This window comes from Bos grunniens, chromosome 20 (assembly GCF_055505025.1).
Source record: "Bos grunniens cultivar Pamir isolate PY7600 chromosome 20, Bosgru_T2T1.0, whole genome shotgun sequence".
NCBI classification, from domain to species: Eukaryota; Metazoa; Chordata; class Mammalia; order Artiodactyla; family Bovidae; genus Bos; species Bos grunniens.
Genome location: NC_141184.1, coordinates 59,156,660 through 59,181,301, shown reverse-complemented (window position 1 = coordinate 59,181,301; position 24,642 = coordinate 59,156,660). Strand labels below are relative to the sequence as shown.

Here is a 24,642-nt window from a genome sequence, read left to right as displayed (position 1 = left end):
CGATGCCCGTGGCACAGTTCTGAACACACCAGCATCCTAGACGCCAGCCAGCACTAGTGGCTGAGTGTGACACTCACATCGGATGTGCCACCTGGGCCACAAGTGACAAATGGGTAAAAGCAAGGAGCAAGTGCTCAGGACGCCTATCTCCTCTCTTCTCTGACTGTAGAACTGGGCGCAGTTCTGTCAAACAATCGGAAGATTCCAGGCAAAGCAGGCTTCAGTGAAAACACACACCCTGTCACTAATCAGGACAAAAAATTCCTTTAGCAGAAGGAGATCATATACAAATATTGGATATTTAACATCTGAATTGCCTTTAAGTCAGTACACTTTGGAGGTCCTTTAGGACTAGAAAATTAAGGTCACTGTGGACAAGTTTTGCAATTCTCCTTTTTCCTTCCAAAGAGACTTATGAAGGCTTGTGATAAATACACGCATCGGCCCTGCCACTTAACTATGTTTCTTGTTACTTGGGAAAGCCTGTGACCTACAGTGAGCTTAGATAAAAAGGCAACACTGCACAGCTGTGCCCTGCAAGGCTTCACAATTTTTTCAAGTCTTCCATCCATTACCAGAAAATTACAGTAAATTCAAAATATTGATCGGCACACCCCTATATGGGAAGAAAGTTACCATCGACTTTTATTGCTTATTGTTGGGTACAATTCCCTGGAATCAATAAAAGCTACAATGTTCATAAGCTTCTAAAAGGCTAGTTAATATAGTGGATATGAGACACCTCTTAGGATCACTATAAATCTATAGGATTCTTCAAGAGAACAGTGCAAACATCTTCACTGTTCAAAAGCCTTATTTGATTTTAGAATCTTCTCATTACCCAGGAAAACACCCTGGGAAAGAAATGAGTATCAATGGCAGGCAATAAAAATTAAGCAACTAGGAAGGACTGTACTTAACAGTTTTTCTCTTTTACCTGTTGGCTCCCCCTGCATTTCCAAACCAACGTTACTGTCCAATCCAGAGATGGTCTCTAAGAGCTACGATTTTTTTTTTAAGGGTGTCTTTACACAGATTTAAGATGAGTTTTCTTGACCGAGGGTCCCAGGTTCCAGCAAAGGAGACTGCCTGCCCATAAACAACATTTCAACCACCCCTAATTTAAAGAATCAATATCCTTTTATGAACCAATTTTTAAAAATCAGATAATAACTCAAAGGTTCCATTAAAATTACAGACAACTTTAACACAAAAAGAAAAAGGCTTTTGATAGAATGAGGAAACGGAATTGGATGAGACTATTTGGCCAGTGATAGTGAATTTATTCAGCTGAGATTAATCATTTTTATTTACTAAAGACACTCCATAGTTTATCTAACAGTCACTATTCTGAAAGCCCATCTTAGTGTAGAAATTTACAGGCAAAACAGCGCAAGGGAGCTCTTGAAGTGCTATATGAAGCTAATACCCACAAGTCTGCTTTCTTCTAATCCACTCTTCTCCATCTAAATGCAAAAGACGACACTTAAAATGTACATACAAAATGTATGAGAGCAAGGGAAGATTCATGACACACATATTCAAATAATCAATAATATGTCTTAAGCCTTTAATGGTATTGAAATTTATTGTAAAGAGGTCACAGAATAAAATAAACAATTGCCTTATAAAGGATATATTTTACTTAGTAAGTAATAGGTCCTATTTGTTAAAGGGATACTGGATCTTTTTTGAAGTTAATTTGTCCAATGTGTTATTTCAAATAACATCAGTTGAAAGAATGCTGGAATAGGGAACCCTGAGACGAACAGAGAGGAAGGTAGGGTCCCCTATTTCCCGCTTAACACCTTCCCCTCCGTCACACTATGAAAGCTAGAGCTGTGGGGCTGAAGCTGTGGTATAAGTAATCAAGCAGGCACCAGGCCCTGTGCTACACATATTTTCCTACAGGATCTCATTTGAGCCTTACCCTACCCTGCAATTACAGGAAGGGCGACCACCACTTTTTTCTGATGGGGAAATTGAGCCCTGGAAAAGTAACCCTGTGATTTCGCCAAGGTCAGATGTCTCATGTTAAGGATAGCAGAGCAAAGACAACATAGCCTTGATGACCCTTTCCCACACTGCACCGGCCCTGGACGCCCAACCAACCAACATTTTTATATGAGAAATAATAAATCCTTATTTATTTAAGCTGCAATTTGTTGTTTTTGGTCGTTGGCAGCTAAACATGTTTCTGATATGCTCCAAAAATAGTCATGAACTTTGCAAGTCAGCTTTGGAGCCGTGTATCAAAAGCATACCTGGCGTGAAGACAACACTGACACCATTTCTGAGCATCAGAAGGGCCCGTGCTTGTTACCCAGAGGAAATGACCAAATGTTGCTTAAATTAGAATTAAGTTACGTGCTGTGCTTGTGCTTAGTCATTCAGTCATGTCTGACTCTTTGGGGTCGGGCTCCTGGGGTCCCCAAAGGCTGTAGCCCACCAGGCTCCTCTGTCCATGAGGATTCTCGAGGCAAGAATACTGGAGTGGGTAGCCATGCCCTCCTCCAGGGGATCATCCCAACCCAGGGATCAAACCCAGGTCTCCTGCATTGCAGGCAGATTCTTTACCATCTGAGCTATCAGAGAAGCCCCAAATTAGGATTAGGTTCTATGAGAAGCAAAATTCTTGGAAACACTGATTACAGATCCGTCAATGGGGTTCCCTTTTCAAAAATCAATTTGGGAGGTCCACGCAGTGTGTGTTAATAATGACTTTGAAGTTAACCGAAGTGACTTCAAACTTAATGGCATCACGTGTGTGACAGTTAATTAGTAGAAAATATTATAGTGTAGCAGTTTTTTGCCTTTTGTTAAGCATCAAAAGTAATGAAAGGCTTTGGGTTTTAATTGTTTCTTCCCTAAGACTGAATTCTATTCTCATTGCAAAGACAGAATCCTTTCTCTTAAAGTCAGGATGACATTTTGTGTGGTTTTCGGATCACAAGGACTACAACATGGGTGGACATTTAAACTGAAGACCTAAGAAAGTTCTCATAAGGTGGCACCTTATTTTTATTAACTGAAAAAATTAAGTAATTTCCAAGCAAGCAGGTTTCCCCCTTATCACATGTGAGTGCTGCCATTTGTAATTCAGGACCGAGTTAAGGTGGTTTCGACTTTGGTTTCTACTTACACTAATTAAGTTCTTTCTTTTAAAAATAAAAAGCATACTAGACTTACTGTACTGCCATGATTACTATATTCCACAGACACCGTGTGTTCACACACTGAATTATGCAGTTATCACCTTGGAAACCTTAAGTTGATAGTTAAATCTGGACTCACAGTCTATAAGATTAAAAAAAAAAAAACAGTATAAATGACCTATACTATAACATAGTATGAACAAAGGAGGGAAATAATCAACTCTAGCACACTGAAGAACATAAAATTATAAGCAGCCTAAACTATCTTTTAAAGTCACACAATTCAGATAAGTTGCTGAATTTGCACTAATGCTTTTAAATGGTTCTGTCACTTTAAATGGTAGTAAAACCAAAAACAGAAAGGAAACTAAACATCAGAATTATATATCAATCAGGAAAAAAGCATTAATAGTTAAGTAAAATAGATTGTTAAAGAACTACATGTCTCTTTCTTCAGATATAATTGACATAACATTATACAAATTCAAGGTATACAATATTGATCTCATACATTTGTATTGCAATATAATTGTCATTGTAATGTCAGCCAACTGGTCTATCACCTTATATAAATATCATTTCTTCTAGTGATGGAAAAAATTAAACTTTAGGCTCTTAGCAAGCTTAATGCTTACAATATAGTTTGTGGTCTATAATCACTGTCCTGTGTATTAGATCTCCAGGACTTATATGCGCTAGTTGCACATGCAGGCATGTATGCTTTCAGTGGCATTCAGTCATGGCCACCTCTTTTAGACCCTACGGACCATAACCTGCCAGGCTCCTCTCTCCATGGGATTCTCCAGGCAAGAATACTGGAGTGGGCTGCCATGCCTTCCTCCAGGGATCTTCCCGACCCAGGGATCGAACCTGCATCTCTTACCTCTCCTGCATTGGCAGGCAGCTCCTATGCACCCTTAAACATCTCTCCCATTTCTCTATCCTGAGCCCCTGGTAACACCATTACTCTCATTTTTTCCAGTCCAGTTTTTTTTTTTTTTTTTTAGATTCTACATGTAAAATATTACACACACACACACACACACACACATTATATATATTCTATCTTTTAAAGATAGAATCTAAATATAAAAACCCTAAGTGCTAAGTACTCTATGTGGATTGAATTAAGTTACTAACCCATGTGCCCGTAGGCTCACCAGGATGAAAGTGCTGAGATGGCAGAGTCCTAGGAGGGCAGCCAGGCAGGGTGGCTCAGGAACCTGGCTTAGGAAGATGGCCTTGGACAAATGACATACCCTCACTGGGAGTGATCAGTCATAAGAGCTTATAGTGTCATTGTGCAGATTAAATGAAAGAATACACATGAAGTATCTAGAAAATTGACTGGCACACATTGAGCACACTAGTATTAGGCTATTATTCTCTCTTAAATATTCATTCACAAATCTGACATAGCAACCCTAAGGTTTTGCAATTTGAAAGTATAAGGTATTCATCTACATAATAGGTAGTTATGCTGATGTATCTTTTGTGCACCAAAGCACAGATGAATGAAAACTAGTAATACATTTAAATATTCTACTTGAATGAAAACTTACAGAATCTATCCTTGAATTTCTTATTGATTCTCTCAGATGCTTTCCAAATGAGTTCTGCTGCATTAAAACTAAGCCAAAATAGATTACCTGGGCCTTTTAACTACCCTTTGTCAAGCACAAAGTCCATCTCAATGAAACACAAGCTTCTTAAAAAGCCAGATTGCATTTTACCCACACACATGCTAAGCAAGCTGGCATATATTCCAAGTATTCCATAGTGTATCTTTTAAGCAGACCCTTTTTATCTCGTATAGCTTTCATTAAATTACAAGAGAAAAAGTATTTCCTGCTATGACCAGGAATAATGCTAGATTTGTCATCTACTCCATTTTCATTCTATATTTCTCCCAGTCTACCTTTCATCAATAAACAACAGTGTTGCTTTAACTAAAAAGTGTGGAAAATTCTGATTGAATTTTCCACTTCAGAGTACACAAAATCATTCCATCTAACATGCCGTGTTAGAAAATCTATGCCCCCTCCTGACCTCCTGTTGCAGCCTATTTCAAGTATCCGTGATGCACCGTATCACACTGCATGGCTGGTGAAGGAGAGTAAACATATTGACTGAGAAATGTTTTGAAAAAACTTAATTCCACCTAGATCCTGGGCACTGTCAAAAATCACAAACATGCTTGCATTCTGTCTGTGCAAGAGCCTGAGAGGGTTCTCAGAGAAATTCCCACAGTACGTGACACCAGCCACTTGCCTAACTCTCCATCTAAGCAGGACCGTGCAGGGCGGGGCTGGGGGAAGGGAGAGTAAGAGTCAGCCCAAATAATACACTCAGAGGTGTAGGAGAGAAGACGTTATTAACTGTGCCCTTCCTTTCACCTATTTGCAAGGTTAAAATAAAATTTAGCAGAAAAGATTAGCACCGCTAGTGAGAAGGCACAACTCAGCCGGCAGGCAAGGAACACATGGAAGAAGAGGTAATATATTGATTGACCTTTCCTTCCAATTGCAGTCCAGGCAGCTAGCTGTCTTTTCTCATTTAGGGGGATATGACAGCTGACCTAGCTTATTTTCTTGAACTAGCAAACTAGCAGAGTCCTTGGACCAGTGAGGTAGCAGAGACCAGTATACACCTATAAAGGCAGAACTCAACATTACCACTGTCCTAAGTAGGAGGCCCTAAGTAGAATCCTGTAACCTGATAGGCTGCTGGATTAGAGCTCCTCCTCCTTCCAAAAATGCTAGTAATCTTACCAGAAAACAGTGGGGAAGATGTTTCCCAGGTATAGAGAATGTCAGCCAATACGAATTGTTCATGCTCCTTGAAATAAAGAGGAACACGGTTCATTTAACTCAACATTACTCAGTGAACTTTGCTAATGGGTATTGATAAGAAAAACTTAATAAGTTTCTTGGTAAAATGTTCTGTACTCAAATAAGTTTCAGAAAATATACTTAAATACATCTCAGAGAATTTACTCACTGCAAGATTTCCCCAAGACTTTTTAAAATTACAGGCATTTTATTTAACAAGATCAAAGGGTATGATCTGCAGTGTTTCTCAAATTAATGGGACCATGAAACACTTTGGCAGAACCATCCCTGAGGCATGTACACAGAACATGCTTTGAGAAATGTACATTTCACAGAGCCTTTACTTTGGTACAATGATAGGATGGCCATAAGAGAAGCAGACACTAAATTACTGCCATGTGATACACCAGCAACTGCATTTAGTAACTGAATTTCACAGTCTGGTATTGCACTCTGATGTAAGAGGTAGGCGCCCTACAGTGTAATTCAATCAAATGTCCTCTAGTGCACCTTGAAAGACTGCTCGACAAATCCAAGAGAAGACCGAAAACAACAGCTACATAATCAAAGCCCTTGTGCACAACAGGGATCAAATCATTAAAGAAATGAACCCAAAGTACAAGAACACATGATTAGCATGCCATAGGTCTATAGTTTATATGGAAGATACAGCCAGGAACTAAGGACTGTTACCATAGCCGTGTGTTTCTAACAGTGACAGAATGACACAACTAAGCCCAGATTTATGAATGGCCAGGACGGAGGAGGCTGTTGGGCTGCCGTCTATGGGGTCGCACAGAGTCGGACACGACTGAAGCGACTTAGCAGCAGCAGCAGCAGGCTTATCGTTACGGTTTCCCAGGCAGCTCAGATGGTAAAGCATCTGCCTACAATGTGGGAGACTCAGCTTCGATCCCTGGGTTGGGAAGATTCCCTGGAGAAGGAAATGGCAACCCATTCCAGTATTCTTGCCTGGGAAATCCCATGGATGGAGGAACCTCGTAGGCTACAGTCCATGGGCTCACAAAGAGTCGGACGTGACTGAGCGACTTCAGTTTCCGTTTTAAGGCTTATCTTTATTCTCTTTTCCCTATTCACAAATTCCCTGATCTCCTCGGACAAATCTATTTCTGAGACTTCCTCTTCCATTCAAGAAGTAGACATTCACAAGAGACCATTACTTTCAACTATAGGAGTGAAGATTTGGAGAAAAGCTAGGAACGAAAAGTATGTTCTCACTTGGTCTAATTCCTCTGTTGCTGACCTATGGCAGGTTTCTCCTCCTGCTGTCATTTCACCATGATAGCCATGAGCCCTTCCCTTCATGAATTTATCACTCAGGAATTCACTTTATTAAGGTTTTCTTGTGTATGCATGCGAGGTCACTACCGTTGTGCCCGATTCTTTGTGACCCCCATCAACTGTAGCGCACGAAGCTCCTCTGTCCCTGGGATTCTCCAGGTAGGAATACTGGAGTGGATTGCCATTTCCTTCTCCACAGGCTCTTCCTGGCCCAGGGATTGAACATGCATCTCTTGCGTCTCCTGCACTGGCAGGCGGGTTCTTTATCACTAGCACCGCGTGGGAAGCCCCAGGTTTACCTGTGCTCTTAGCTTTTTAAGTTAGTTTTTAAAGTATGGGTTTGCAGCTTACATACCTTGTTTTGATTGTGAACATAACAACAGCGGTCTCTTGTAATTGTCTACATTCTAAGTGGAAGCGGAGGCTTGAGAAGTAGGAGATGTTGCTTTACCATGTGTTTATATAAAAGTTTTAAGTGAGAGAACAGTAGAAATTGAGGTAAATAATATTTAGCTCCAAAAAAAAGGTGTGTCTCTTCTATGTCATACCACTTGAGTCAGAGTGCTGAGTCATTCTGCTGTCTACTTGAACTGTGCTGGGTACTGTTGGGATCCATACTCAATAAAAGAAATAGGCAATACAAACAGATGCAGAGATAACCAAGATTTTGATGTTGTCAGACAAAGACTCAAAAATAACTATGCAAAGGGATACAGTGGCAAAGATATCTGACATGAACAAATACATGGAAAATTTCACTAGAGAGATAGAAACTATAATAATAATAAAGAACAACAGGAAAAGCTGGAATGAAAGATATCAGAATGAAAAGGACTTACCAGCTGAATGAGCAAAGCAGAAGAAGGAATAAGTAAAGTTTAAATCAAAATGATAGAAATTATCCAAAATGAATCACCAGGAAAATAAAGCAAAAACAAAAAACAGTGTCTAAGATCTGTGCAACAATATTCAACTGCCTAACACAGGTACAAATAGACTACCACAAGGAGAAGAGAGAAAATGAGGCAGAAGACACATTTGAATAGATAATAGCTAAGGGCTTTCCAAAAAATTGATAAAAGGCATCAATCTACATACTTGTGAACTCCAAGCAGAATGAATACAAGGAAAACTGTACTTGGCCATATCATAGTCAAATCTTTCTTTGAGGAAAGAAGCAGAAATTTGTGTGTGAGATAATGGGAAGGGAGAACTTATCCTACCCCACCTTGGGAAAAAAACCATTAACTTATAAAAATATTAAAGGAGGCAATGAAGTTAATCAGGTCAGTTAAAAAAAGATACCATGGTCTCCAAGCATTGGCCAACAAGTGTGTCTGAGGTACTCAGCCTGCTCTTCTCTGATAGGGATTCCCTTCCCTGGTGGCTCAGAGGTTAAAGCATCTGCCTGCAATGTGGGAGACCTGGGTTCGATCCCTGGGTTGGGAAGATCCCCTGGAGAAGGAAATGGCAACCCACTCCAGTGTTCTTGCCTGGAGAATCCCATGGAGGGATCTGTGGGCTACAGTCCATGGGGTAGCCCAGAGTCGGACACGACTGAGCGACTTCACTTTCAAGGATTGCTTGGCTAAATGTTTAAATTAATCTTTTAGAGTTGCTGGCTATGTTTTGATTTGTTTTTCTTTTTGCCTTGGGGCAGAGGATTACAAGGGGCCAGCAGGATACAGGACTCCTGAAGGTAAAGAAATGATTTCAGTAATTCTTCATAAATAAATCTAAAGCTAAACTGGATAACCTGTACTTGTCCATTGTTTCCGTTTAGTCTCTAAGTTGTGTCTGACTTTTTTCGATCCTCAGGTGCTATTTAACCATCTTATCCTCTGCTGCTTCCTTCTCCTTGTGCCTTTAATCTTTCCCATCATCAGAGTCCTAACCCAGCTGATGAGCTTTTAACCTCTAAATTAAAAAGACTTCCTACACCCTTCCTCCAAATAAAATACTAATCTCATCTTGGCCAACTGCCTGTTACAAGTCTTTGGTAAGCACTACTCTGAGAACTATGAGAAAAGTCAACAAAAGCAATTCACTAGTTCTTTAAAGTCCTTGGGGAAAAAAATCCACCCAAGGATAAGATAGGTTGAGCTGTAACAATTTACCTATGCCTACTTAACCGCTGTCAGTTAAACAAAAAACAAAGAACAGGAAAAGGTAACTGCTACAACAACAAAAAAAATTTGTGTTAGGAAAGACAAACAGGTCAAACAGTTCTCAATATTTTCAGTCACAACATTTAAATGGGCTTAAAATAGAAATTCCAGCAACTAAAATATTAAAAGTCAAAATGGTTTTCACACATTCTTTACTTCCATTTTGAAACCCAGTCCCATTCTTTTCTTAAAGACAAACATCATTTTCCTGGACAATCAATTAGGATGTTGACAAGCATCAGGAAAGAAATGTGACTCTGAAAACAAAAATGGAAATTTAAAACATTCTGAAAACTGCTACAGGGGTAGGACAAGGGGTCTGCTAGGGTGCTGGTAATGCACTGTATTTTAAACCTTGGAGTTGTTACCTGGGCATAGTCAGTGTGTGAAAGCTCACTGAAATCTGCAGTTTTGGGATATGTTACTACTACAGGAAAAAAAAAAAAAATCAGTTACTAAGATCTTTGGGATAATAGCAAGCTTAAAATATCTGTACTTTTCTGTATATATGTTATACCTCAATGAAAAGATTATTTTGTTGAAGATTAAAGAGTGATTCTTCAAAAGCAGCAGGCTATACCCACCTTTAAGTCTACAAAATAAATCCCATAATGCCTGGTCACAAGACCCAAATCATTCTGTATGAACTACATGAGCTGAATTCCAAAAGCATGTTGCAGCCCTGTAATTTTGAGTGCTTCAATACTGTGTTTATGTCATACATTATAGACAGAATCATGGAAAATAAATAATTGGAACCCACTTTCTGTAGAATTACTTGTATGTGTCTGATTAGAGAGATGTTAGGCTGAAGAAATGGGGGTGCCCTCTGCCCATTTTTTCAGCTGAATTGTTAGGGCTCTAGAATTCTGTTAATGCTAACAGAGAAATAATCCAGTAAACTGGGATAGTCACACACAGAAATGGTAAGGAAAATGAAAGCTTTCCAGACAGTTTTGCAGCATTACATAGGTCAACAGTACTGTGGAGTCAGGTGGCAGGAGAGCAGGCTATGGATCAAGGAGGAATCTGGCACTGGAGGCAGAAAACTCACTACTGTGGGAACTGTGGTTGCCTTCCTTTTGAACCTTGAGAAATGCCACTCAGGACAGGGTGTCCCCTGGGAAAGGGAGGCGCCCCTCCGAGATGGCGGTACAAAGGGCATGGCGTGGTGGCTATGCACAGGGACTAAGTGGGCTTCACCTTGTACTAGTTCTGGGGCTCCTGCAAGGAATTTCACTTCTCTGTGCTGTCTGCCAAAGGCAGCAAAATGTGCACAGGGGTACCAGGTGGACAGATCACATTGTAAATGTAACCCCAAAACACAACTTCAGACTCAGTCTGAACCTAAGCCAACTGTCTGGATTTGGGGGAAGCATCACCCTTAGAGAGGGATGTTGACAAATGCAGCCTATAGGAGTTGAGGCTGAACATCAAAGATAGGTGCCGGGAAGTTAACGACCAGGGGAGAAGTGAAAATTCACTTACCTGTCCATTGCAAAGCCATCTTACGATCCACACCATGCAGGTGTTTATCTGTATTTCTGTCTAAGGCCTGCAGGTCAATCTGTTTTATCCTTTGATAATGTGAGGTGACCCTAAACTCATTGGAAAACCTTCCGCTTTCCTTCAGGAGTGGTCTGTGTCCTCCACTATTTGTAACAGAAGCAACTGTGGTAAAAATCGAGAAAAGGTGGAAGGCTTTACCTACACCTTACAAACACCCAAAACCTGCAGCCATTTCCAGAATCTTTGATATTTCTATTGTTTTTCGCTTTTAAAGGCTTAGGTTTTTCATGATGTTGCTTTCCAGCAACTGGAACTTCACGCCCAGTAAAAGTGACAGAAGTTTTGGTTTTTCGGCATTGCCCAGCACGTTCTGTTCTGGGTGCTGGTCGTATGGGATTGTCCAGTTTGTGTAAATTCATCAAGCTGTATACTTGTGAATGCATACAAAAAGTTTTATACACATGCACACACATATAAGTACACACACACGCCAATTGGCAGTTTCCACAAAAAGAAGGTAGTGGCAACGGCGAGGCATGGCCCAAGGACGCCATGGGAGAAAAAGCCCTGGTTCTCCCTCACCCCTTCAGTTACAGCCATAGTACACAGGACGGTTAAGCACAGGGAGCCCAAGAGCCCAAGAATCCCGGGTTCGAATCCCAGCTCCTGTTTTAGTAGCTGTGTGATCTCATGCAAACTTCCGTGGCCTCGTCGGCCACTAGGTGATCAGCAGTACCCCTCCTAGGGAGTCGTCAGTCCCAGGCGTACAGCAGCTAGAAGCAGGTGGACATGCTGCGGGGCTGCCTAAGTGTTAGCTGCTCCACGATGCATAGGAGCATTGCTTTCACCTCTGGAGACTTCTTTAAGTCTCCCTTACATCTTATTTCTTGGCCTATCTACTTCCTCGTGGGGAAATTCAAGGGTACAGGAGAGGGTAAGCATACTCCTCAGACAGAGAATATTATTCCCACCCATCAGTTTATTTGGACAGAACCTTCCCACACCTCTTATCTGCCTCCAGCCTACCCTTGCAATGTGCCCAATGGACAATCAGCTATTTGTATGAGCTCCTAGAAACCATAAACTGTATGCTATATGTGCATTTTTAATCGACATTACAAGCATGGTAGTAAAGAACTGAATTTGTTTAAGCTTGGTTTCACAGAGTAACACGTTTTCAGTCCCATCCACATTGCTGCATGTCCTTTCAAGGCTGCGGCTTCTAACTGCTGGGGGTTATGCGATGCCCTCTCTTTTCCCAATCACTCCTTCAGTGCACTCACAGTATCTCCAAATGTTCTGGTGTAACAACAAGGCTGCATGAAGCATCTGTGTCCTTGGACAGAGGCCACTTCTTTTCTATGGGATTGCTGGGTCATAGAGAAGACTGTTTAATTTAGCTAAAAACTGTCATTTTTGTCCCCAAAATAGCACAATCACTCTATGGAATGGCGACACCAGACCATTTCATTGTAACAACATTCTCAATGAGGTAGATATTGTTATTCCTGAGCTGTATGGATGAGGAAACAAGAGACTTTTCCTTGGCCACGCAACTAGTACACAGAACTTCATTGAGAACACCCCTCCCGAGGCAAAGCCTGTCTGCATCCCACCAGGAACAGCCATTCAGGAACGTGTCACCTCGTTCACACCATTCCAGTCTGGCCCATCACATTACCTCGCGCATGCTCATAATGTTCATGCCCACACTCATAAGGTTTAAAAAGTCCTTTGCTTCTTTCAGGACCCAGATGAAAACCTACAAGCTTCAGGAAGACTTTTCTGACTGTGGCCACAGAGGTCCTTTGGTTTGAAATTAATGCAGCTTGGATATGTTGACCAAATAATTGATTATTGTTTCTGCATTATTTCTTTCCCAATTACATTATATTCTTAAAGGTAAGAACTAAATCCTACAAGCTATAGTCCTCTATGCCTACCACACAGCTGAGTACATACCAGACATTCAAACATAAGGAGAACTGGACACACTTTTAACAATGCAGACATTCTACCTCAACCCCTTATTTTACATGAGGGAAAAAAAAATCTTAGAGAAGTTAAATAATGATTACCTGATATCCATAATAAGAATAATCATAATTTAAAGGATAGCTACAATTTTTTGGTTATCATTAAGTGCCTTGGAGCTTCCCTGATAGCTCAGTTGGTAAAGAATCCGCCTGCAATACAGGAGACCTGGATTTGATCCCTGAGTTGGGAAGATTCCCTGGAGAAGGGAAAGGCTACCCACTCTAGTATTCTGGCCTGGAGAATTCCATGGACTGTATAGTTCAAGGGGTTGCAAAGAGCTGGACACGATGGAGCGACTTTCACTTAAGTCCCTACCTGTGCAGTAAAAACTTTTTATACATTCTCCCATTTAATCCTCAAAACAATCCCATGAGATGGATACTATTTTGTTCTCAGATAAAGAAACTGAGGCTTTCTTAGGGTAATTAAGTAACCGCCCCAATGTCATAGCTATTAAGTTTCAGATATGAGATCAACACCCATTTTAGCCAGGACCAAAAGTTCATAGACAGCTGATGTACAAACAAAAACTATAAACTGCCTCAAAATTTTCTATCAGCAATGTACTACCCCTAAAATCTTTCGTAAAAGCAAACAAAAAGTTTACATTGTAACAACATTTTATATAACTAAAATATTCCCAGAATAATTATGGCAACCAATCTTCCCAGCCCCTTCCCCATCTTTCTATTAATATCTCCTTAAATATAGTAACAAGTATTACAGCCTCCAAAGAAGCAGAAATTATCCTTTAACACTTGAAACTCTTGGGACTAGGAAGGTGTTAATTACCATCCAAAAATTCAATCCATAATAAGGCTCTAAAATGTAGATATTCAATACTTTAAAGCCTATCCCCTTAGTACTTAAAAAAAAAAACAAAACTATTTCTTTTGTTATTAAAGAAAGAAACACAATATCATGATTTCCATGGCTTTTATTCTACATCATGTTTGCAACTATGAACCCTGGTCAATGCAGCCTTTTGCCCCCTCCAAACAATGGGTTTCTAAGGTCCCAGAGACATTTACTCTTCAGAGAGATAAAAATGAAAAAAAGGATCAATCCTAAAAGGTTTATATTAGTGAGAAAAGAAGACGGTCTGCTCTGAGATAGCTCAGGGCTGATTTTCCCAGCAGGAGAGCCCAGGTTTTATAAACCTTATTCTCATTAGAAAAAGGTAGAGAAATCCCTGAGAATTAGTATAAAGGATTTTCAAGCCCTGTGGCATACTGAAGTGATGTATCTTAGAATCATATGCAGGGTTTTGGTTAGCTGGAATATCTGTCCATTTAGGGAGGTTTTTTTTTTTTTTTTTTTAAAGAGGATAGAATATTACAACACTTTCTGGTTTTGAAATTTATTAGGTGCTATGCCCACCACTACCTATTGTCACATGCTCAAAATTTCAATACGAGCTCTATGAACCTATTTATTCTGGACCAGCAAAGCTTCCAATGAAAAATGACAATTCATCTAGAATAAATCTTCATCATCCTTTTGTGCTCAAATGCCAGGAGATTTGAAAGCTAATCCTCTGTACACTCTCGTGTTCTTTTCTGTCCACCTCCTGCCTCCCCAGATCGTGTCCCTGATGCTCCCATATCAAACTGATTTTTATTTAACAGAATTCTTTACCAGCTCCACAAATAACTGTTCAGTGGTCTTTGAACTATTATTCCTGCTGCCTGTTTTCTTCTTTGTTCATTTACTGTGTGAAGGGTTCATACTGGGGGATAGACAGGTGAGCATATTCTCCAAATGAAATATATTTTAGAAATTCCCAGTGGACAAGTTTAGCCAATCAGAGGTACATTACTTACCTTTGATTTCTCCTTCACTCTTTAACTCTTATTCAAATAAAACAGATTTAAGAGCTTGTTTTCCTATACTCAAAGCACTTTCAAAAGATTTCAAAGACTAAGATTAAAAAATTCAGGCTAAAAAAAAAAAAAAAAAGCCAACTCCCTGAGTAGAAAATGAGCCTCTTGTTTCTGGTTCATATTTTCCCCCACAGCTTTAAAGTAATTCTGTTTAAAAAATTAACATCCATTGAAGACACTGATAAAAGACCGCCCACAAATAATGCTTTGGAATTCATGAGGAAAGATGCTGTTTCTAGAGGAATTTTAGGACTGAGAAATGTCATTCAAAAATCTCAGACTAAATGGGAAAGTATCTAGCTATAAAAAGCCTTGATGAAAAAGAAACATAATTCCTTAATTTGGTTAAGAGACTATTTAATAAACTCTCATTTAATAGAGGGCTTCCCTTGTTGCTCACCTGGTAAAGAATTCGCCTGCAATGCAGGAGACCTGGGTTTGATCCATGGGTTGGAAAGATCCCCTGGAGAAGGGAAAGGCTACCCACTCCAGTATTCTGTCGTGGGGAATACCATGGACTATACAGTCTATGGGATCACAGACAGACACGACAGAGTGACTTTCACTTTACAGGCTTCCCAGGCGGCGCTAGTGGTAAAGAACCTGCCTGCCAGTGCAGGAGATATAAAAGATGTAGGTTCGATCCCTGGGTTGGGAAGATCCCTTGGAAAAGGAAATGGCAACCCACTCTAGTATTCCTGCCTGGAGAATCCCATGGACGGAGAAGCCTGGCAGGCTACAGTCCATAGGGTTACAAAGAGTCTGACACGACTAAAGCGACTTTGCATGCACACGCATTTCATAGAAGAGAGAACCTTGAGCCATGGGGGCTCAGTGTTACGTGGCAGCCCACAGACACAAATGGATTATAACAAAGCCTAATGCACATCCCACTCAAGGATATTCTTCCTCACCACTCCATACTGCTAATGGGAAGTCAAGTATCTCTGCTTGATCACACTTCTCCCCAGACTGCAATGCTGACTCAACAGAATCCATATTCTCAAAAACTTTAATAGCTGGTTTATTCTAAGTTATTACTGACCCCAGAATCCGCCAGGGTTTTTTTTTTTATAACAACTCAGGTTACTGAGTTGAACAAATGCAGTGTAGCGTCTAAGCACCAATGTGCTTATAATGAAAGGTCACTGGCCACACTAATGCACATTTCCATTTTATATTCATTGCCCAAGTAACCAATCCACATGGCAAATGTGTTTCCCCTCATCAGTTCCTAAGGTTAGAAAAAAATTTTAGGCCTTTCTTAAATTTCTAGTACTGCAGTATTTGGGGGAAGAAAGGATTTGACCTTTAAAGCCTATTTGTGAATATTGGCTGAACCTATTCACACAGCACATCAAGGCACCAGACATCTTCTTTTTAGCAGTTTAATGAGATCTTCTTAGAGTGTATCTAGAAAAAAAAGCCATGATTCTCACTTAAGACAAAACAGAACAACAAAGACTCAATAGAAGAAACCTGTCTAATTTACAGTATAACAGACAACACTTTGCATGGTGAGGCACAGTAGTATTTCTGAAAATTCTACAGCAGAATGAAACAAACATAGGAAAAAAGAAAGAGGAAGAACAAAAGCATGTGCCAAGTTGGATCCTTAACACACCATTGACCAAGAGAAACATGCTGGGTATAACAGGGGTTATGCTTAACCTCAGGATGTTTTACTGCCTCGTTGATGAAAACTCTTAGGCTGGGTCTGAGAAGGACCTGGTGTTCTCTGAACTAGGCTTAGCAAGATTCACCTCTTACATGATGAAACCATCCAACTTATTCAGAGCTAGTTTATTTTTCTCCCCTCACAAACTTTCATGACTTCATCATAAGGATCCTGAGTCAAACTGAGTTGTTTAGAACTTGGGAGCGGGGAGGAGACACCCCAGGTACTAACTAAATGTCACAAAATGCTATGACATTTGGGGGCCACTTCCAAATATTTCCACATAGGCAATGTAATATTATCTATTGATTAAAAATTATATGCGAATCACTGACTCCCCCAGGGTGGTCAACTAGCATTATATCAGAGGTATCCATGTCTCAGTCACACCAGTGTACGCGTGTGCTCATACTGAAATGGGTTTTCATTGCTGAAATCAAAATCAGTGGTCCCCTGGTCAATATAGTGGATGTTAGAAACAGGCTTTCATTGTTGACACTAGTGGTCTTTAAGGTAAGTGGCCTGGCAAAGTCAGTTTACAGATACTCTCTACCCTTGCATGAACAGAGCCTAAGAATCTACGAAGGTCTGTAAATTGGACCTTGAGGTCTGGCACCGAGGCCCCGCTGTGCCACGGCCTTATGTTCAGCAGATGGGGTAGAGGGGCTCCAGTGAATGATGCCCACCATAGAAATGAGAGCATCCTGTCTCCAGAGAGCTGTCAGTTCATCCACGTTAAGTGGAACCTTCCAAAGAGATCGGCTGGAGCACCTAAAAGGCTTGAGCGTAGAGCCCTTCGCCGAGTTTACAGGACAGGCTGCAGAGACATTCTGTGCCTGTTTGCCAGTAAATGTCTCTTTAATAAAAGTCTGTGTGCAGCAGAACAGACTTGCGACTTACTGAGGCTGTGTAGGAAGAGCAAATCCTTGCTCAAAACCTCAGCCACTTTTCTGTAGACCATCAGAGCTGAACATGACGAAACTGGCTTGAGCTATTCTCAACAAATATATCAGATGCAGAACTGCTCTACTAGAGCCCAGGTACACCAGCTGGGGAGCATTTTCAGGAATTTTACAAGCTGGTTGTTAAAAACAGCCATTATTGTTGATTAAAACTATCTAAACTTCCAATAAAATACATTATATTGAAAATAAAGATAAGAGATACCCAAACGGTTCACTTCCTAATTATTTTGCTATATTTTCACGTGGAAGTATGTCAATTGTGTCTGGATATAACAGAGCTCTATGGGGCACCTCTGTCCAGCCCTGTGGTCACCTTTGTCACACGGCTGCTTGAAACTGGCCGTGGGGGGAGTGTTTACAACCACGGAAACCAGCAGGTGCTACCTAGCAGGGTTTTGCTGGTTTCCAGGTCTGATGGTTCGACAATACAACTCCTTTGATGTGGACGGTCTTCAATCAGTAGAGAAGACCTTGCCTCCTCTAAGACCATGAGAGGCACCAGCATAAGCAAAGGCCCACAGCCCCCTTCTCCTCACAGGGACCACTCCGCCATGCACCATGCGACAGGCACACTCACTTTTGAAGCAGCGGGGTCCACTAGTCTCTGGCGATGTCGGGCTGAGTTGAAATGACTCTTCGGAGGCTGCCCTTCCTGACAGGGAATGGAAGATGGGGATGAACGAGGTGGGAGAGGAGAAGGCGGGGCGTGGGATGATGGGGAAATGGTCAGAAAAGGGAAAGGGACAGCATTTAACAGCACTGTACACGTCTCTTTCAGCTAAAATTCAGCAATAAAAACACACGACACAACTCCCCCCCCGCCCCGCCACCTCACCCACAAAGGTGCATGCCATGTGCAAGTCATTTTATTAAAAACAGCCCTGCCTATGCATGTGTGTGATGTCATAAACACAGGCCAGTATCACATTTCCCACCAAGTGTGCATTTTCCTATTACCTGATACTGTCTCTAATTATATCAAGGATATTAAGGAAAACTGAAGCATGATTTCACTGAACATGAAATCATTCTTCCTAGAGTAGCAGAACACATTCTTAAACCTGTCACTCATGTGGTTAACACCAAAAAGATACAGAAATTACAATCTTTCCCCAAACATGAAAACTCTCTTGGCTTAGAAGTTCCTCTCTTCGTCATCCTGGCAGAATTCCTGGTATCTGGCAGCCACCAAAAGCTCTATCCCTGAATGCAATTAAGCTTTATTGGCTCAGAGATTGAGAATTAAGTTTATAACCTAACCTGTGTAGAAGGGTGGTCTTTTCCTTAGATCAACCCTTGTAAACACACACACACGTGACAAATGGACCACAGAGAAAGACTTAACACCTCCCACTGCTCATTCCATGTCAAACACACACACCAAAAGAAACCCAAGCAACTGTATTTTAAAGGAAAAGTTTGGAATAGGGGTCCCCATGGGGGGCATGGAATAGAGTTTCACTTTTCCATCTTCCAAAGCTGGGCAACAGTAGACAAGAATTTAAGAAGTAAGCACAATCCACTGTGGGCAGAGACTTCAGGGACAGGGAGATGAAAGCCACAGAGAGATGGTCTGTAAACCCCTGGAAGTAAAGCCCCTGGTCCAAGTGAGCCTCTCCATAGGGAGTGAAGTATCTGTCAGATGAGTGTTAGCATCTGCTCACAGAGGAGGGTGAAAAGACCTTCTACAGTAGTAAAAATGCAGGCTCTGTATTACCATACTTGAGAATTCTTTTCTTTCTTTCTTCCAAGAATAACAGTGCTATTACTTTAAAGACATGGATCAATCACACCCACTTGAATTGCCAACCATCACTGCTTTGGCATCCAAAGCGTAACGCTTACCTTTCAAAAAGGAAATGTCATAAGTAGCAGATTGCAAGTCAGGATTATGTTTTTCCTACTAACTGCCCTGCCAACATGCATTCTTTCCCTACCCTCTTCCGGAAAAAAAAATGCAAGGCAATAGTTTTAAGTCTTAGTTGACCTAGAAAAGATACCAAAAGCTTTGACAGCAGAAATTCTTCTCATTAAGTCCCTGAATATTTGGAAAAACAAACAAACAAAAATTGAGTATGACTTTCTATTCAATAGAAGCAATAGATTTTACATGAGAAATAGTATTTTTTTAAGTCACAGATTATTTATTTAACCGGAAGTCTCCTTTATATTTAATGGTTTATCAGAAAGTGATTTTAAGGCATTTTCTCCTTAAAAAAGTTACCAGATGTAAATAAATAATTATCCTCATTAATATATCTATAGAATTATCTGCCCTTATCAAGCTCCCTGTGGAATGATTATAACTGATTTAAGAGTTCCAGTATGCAGTGCCAGGCTCCCACTCATCAGGAAAAAAAAAGTTAATCTTGGCGTTAAATACACAGTTACAGTCAATGTGCAAATTAACTAAATCCTAAGCCTGTAGTTTATTGCTCTTCTCCTGACTTCAAGGTGAAAATGTTATTTTTTTTTTTTTTAATTAGCTAATTGCACCATAAACTCAGCAGGGGGCAGATGCTGATATTAAACTGAGAACCTCAATCTTAAACTCCCAGTTACTGAAAGGCTGGTTTAAAGAGCACAAGCACACCCTTCAAGGGGAATGGAGGGGGCCAGTGTGTTTTTAAAACCTGGTCTCCATTTTGCCTCATTTATTCTCAGGTACACTGACTCTGTTACAATAGTCTGCTTGTGGTGAACAAATAGGCCTATGAGATAATCAATATATTTATACAGATTCCAGTAATACATCTTTTTATCTTTTTCAGTAATACATCTTAATAGAAACCAAAGAACAGCCTGGAGTATTAATGTCATTTTAATGAACTGCATATGGAATAGAAATAAGGGAATTCTGAACAGCTCACAGCAAGGTTTTCTCCATATGACTCATGTTTTAACCTAATCTTAATTTTCAAAAACAGTCACACTGTATTCTATTGTTGACAAAAAAGTTGGTGGTGATCAGCGGCTCATGTATTGAGTTACTAAGGCTTTGTAGAAAGGTAGCCATAGCTATGCACTAGACAGGAACCTTTGAGAAGAACTCAATTCATTACAGACTGGACATGCTGCTTTCCTCACTTTCAGTTCAGTTCAGTTCAGTCACTCAGTTGTGTCCGACTCTTTGCGACCCCATGAATCGCAGCACGCCAGGCCTCCCTGTCCATCACCAACTCCCGGAGTTTACTCAAACTCATGTCCATTGAGTCAGTGATGCCATCCAGCCATCTCATCCTCTGTTGTCCCCTTCTCCTCCTGCCCCCAATCCCTCCCAGCATCAGAGTCTTTTCCAGTGAGTCAACTCTTCACATGAGGTGGTCAAAGTATTGGAGTTTCAGCTTCAGCATTAGTCCTTCCAATGAACACCCAGGACGGATCTCCTTTAGGATGGACTGGTTGGATCTCCTTGCAGTCCAAGGGACTCTCAAGAGTCTTCTCCAACACCACAGTTCAAAAGCATCAATTCTTCAACGCTCAGCTTTCTTCACAGTCCAACTCTCACATCCATACATGACCACTGGAAAAACCATAGCCTTGACTAGATGCACCTTTGTTAGCAAAGTAATCTCTCTGTTTTTTAATATGCTATCTAGGTTGGTCATAACTTTCCTTCCAAGGAGTAAGTGTCTTTTAATTTCATGGCTGCAATCACCATCTGCAGTGATTTTGGAGCCCCAAAAAATAAAGTCTGACACTGTTTCCACTGTTTCCCCATCTATTTCCCATGAAGTGATGGGACCAGATGCTATGATCTTCGTTTTCTGAATGTTGAGCTTTAAGCCAACTTTTTCACTCTCCTCTTTCACTTTCATCAATAGGCTTTTTAGTTCTTCCTCACTTTCTGCCATAAGGGTGGTGTCATCTGCATATCTGAGGTTATTGATATTTCTTCCAGCAGTCTTGCTTAGGGAGACCTTAATTTAAAAGTTTTCCTTTCTTATTTTAAGCCAGATTCCTACATCCAAGACAGGTACAAACAACATATATCTGAGCAAAGTCAACTTCATGAGTTCAATTATGAAATATTATATATTCTTTAAATAGGAAACAGGGCTCTCAAAAATAGGATGTCATGAAACCAACATCCTTACACAGCATATTCATTTGTATAGCTGGCTGTGTTCAAGAGAAACGTTAAATTCTATCACTCAGGCCAACATTAAAGACAAAATTTGTGCCTTTATTTTCTTTTCCTAAATTCTTGGTCCCAAGAATCCACTTCTCCTCTTAAAAGATAGACTTTAGTCTCCGGTATCTGTCATTCCAGGCTGAGACTTCAGTCTCTTGGTACCCTTTACCTCCTGGCTAATGTCATCAACATCAGCAAAATAACAGATTGGACCTTGGATCCAAAGGGACTCTCAACTGAATGACTTATTTACATATGTAAACAGAGGCTCTTTGCTGCCAGGGTAGGGGGCCAAGGAGGAGGGTTGGATTCCTCACCAGTAGTTTCTAGAAACAGAAGTGTCTTCTCTCACTTAGGTCCACTTACTAAATCATTTTGCTGTGATAACCACCACTAATTAAAGTAGCAGCCCTCAGTTATGTAAATAAACTATTGAAAGATGACTAAAGAAGTGTTTACATGTGCATTTTCTGGAAACTTAATGAGACATCTATCAGCTCCATACTAAATGCTTTCATCAAGGCTTCTCCTGTTAAGTCATTTTAGAAATATAAACATCCCTGAACACTGCAAACTATACTTTTAGAGAAATTATTGTTCCCTAAACATTACAGATCTGATGGGGTAGTACTTAGCCTAATTTGCATCACATAAACAAATTTACAAGAATGCTCTGTGGAAAACAGTATATCAGGCGTGAAATAATGGGTGCCCAATGAATTCAGCGGCTGACATCAGATTATTTAAACACCTAACTCTTTAAATCAGGTATAAGTTACTCTATCTCAAAATTAGAGCCACAGGGAAAATTTAAAACTAAGTGTATGTATAATTTTGGCATTATTTTTTAAAGAAATATCTCATTAGACATCTCCAGCCTAGATATTTCATCATAAGGAAAAAAAGAAAAAGAAGAAATATCACACAATTGCTGCAAGGGCTCCTAGAGGACTTCTTAAAAATCCATTCAAAGGAGTTTTAATTCTGAAAAAAATCACATGCACTCTTGTATAAGAATAAGCACTTTCACACAACCCTGAGACATCCTTTGGTTTGAATAAATATATTTCACTTTCAATCAAAGTTCTTACTCAACATTATACTTAAGTGTGTACAACAAAGCTACTGCAAACAGGTCCTGGTAAAGGCACGTCAATAAAGCAATCTAGGACCCTGCAGTCAAAAACTCTATGCAAATAAATCGATTGGAAGAATTCGCAAGCTCGGAGATCTAGCAATTACCAGGTGTATCAAAATAGGGATCAGAAACCCAAATGAACATGGAAGAAATGGGCTATATATTTTCGATGATGATATCATAGGCTTCTAAAACCCGTGGAACTAATCTCACAGTAATTTATGAAAACCTCCTATGAAAGAGGAGTTATGAAATAGTTATGAAAACTATTCATGACCTTGTAAAGATGAAAGTACATCATTTTTTCTTGTCTCCTTACAAACCCAAGTTTTTCAAGTTGGCTCAAGAGGAGAGTCGCCAAAACAGGACAGGGGAAGTGACACCTGCAACTATGGAAGCAAACCCAGAGACTTTCTCACTTCTCACTGTGATGTTCATTGAGAAAGATAGTTTGCATCATGAAATTATGCCTCCAAATACCACCAGCAGTATGCTCTACTTTCTGATCTAGTTTAACTCTTTTTTAAACAAATGCTGGTCTCTACTACTAAGTCTACTGATTTGACTTGCAGTTAGAACAAAAGGAAACAGAACAGAACAAAGCAGTTAAGACCCTGCCCTTCCACTGCAGGGGCTCAGGTTTGATCCCTGGTCTAGGAACTAAGATCCCTGCATGACATGTGGCCAAAAAACAAACAAAAACTGTCATGAGGTAGGCATCACCTAGTAACTCCTTACAAAGGCTTTAGACTGTGTCCCAGACTTTAGTCATTTATTTTTCCCCCCATATCCACATACAATGTATACTATTACATCTGCTAAATATATGATACTACTCATTTCTTAATTGTTTTCTTTAAAAAGATGACTCTGGTTTTTAAAAACTTATATATTCAAATTTTAATGAAGGCCTAAGTAATAGCATCTTGAAATCATGGCTTGGTTGTGCTAGTTATGTTTTTTTTTTTTTTTTTTCCCTAGTATATATTAAGAAAAAAAGGACTTCCCAGTTGATGCAGTGGTAAAGAATCCACCTGGCAATGCAGGAGACACAGGAAACGTGGGTTTAATTCCTGGTTCAGGAAGATCCCCTGGAGGAGGAAAAGGCACCTCACTCCAGTATTCTTGCCTGGGAAATTCCATGGACAGAGGAGCTTGGAGCTACACTTCATGGGGTCACAAAGGGTTGGACATGACTGAGCATACAAACATTAAGAAAAATACATTAAACATCATATAAAGCACCTGTGTGCTGATAGAATCCTCTCTGCACACCCGTGGAGTCCATGACACCTGGAGTTGCAGCTCATGGAAGTGAGAGGCCAGGTGCTGCAGTGTTTGTGGGGGAGGGACTGGTCACCATTTATGACTCTGCTATGACATCTCCTCTACCTCTATAACTGCCTACCCTAAGATGTCAAACAGGGACTGCAAACTCACAAGTCCCTGACCCAATTCTGGACCTCTGTCCCCCAAGTCTATCATCCTCAGTGTTCCTAATCCCCAGGAAAGGGCACCACCACTCACCCAATGACCTAGGCATCACCGGTCATCCCATCCTTAAACTCAGTTCCCACGGGCCAAACATCAACCCCACCACCCGTCTCCAATCCAGCAAATCCTCCTGGTGTTAACTGCAGAATGCATCTCAAATTCAAGCCTTCTGACCATCATCAATCTCTTCCAAGTCATTTCTCTGTATTTGGTTCCTAGGGCTGCTGTGACAAAATTCCACAAACAGGGTGGCTTAAACAACAAGATTCTACCATCTTACAGTTCTAGAGGCTAGAAACCTAAAATCAAGGTGTCAGCAAGGCTGGTTTCTCCTGAGGGCGGTGAGG

The 24,642-nt window shown here is 40.5% G+C and overlaps 1 protein-coding gene across 15 annotated transcripts in view; it reads right to left on the bottom strand.

Moving 5' to 3' along the window:
* MAST4 (microtubule associated serine/threonine kinase family member 4) overlaps positions 1–24,642 on the bottom strand; it is a 616,403-nt gene that overhangs the window by 308,568 nt on the left and 283,193 nt on the right. For 9 of the 15 annotated variants that reach the window (XM_086362007.1, XM_086362008.1, XM_086362011.1 and 6 more), the window contains one exon: positions 18,106–18,180. The exons of the other annotated variants lie outside the window; for them this stretch is intronic. In XM_086362007.1, coding sequence (XP_086218133.1) covers positions 18,106–18,180 — 75 coding nt within the window. The remainder of the gene's footprint in view (positions 1–18,105; positions 18,181–24,642) is intronic. 15 annotated transcript variants of the gene reach the window in all.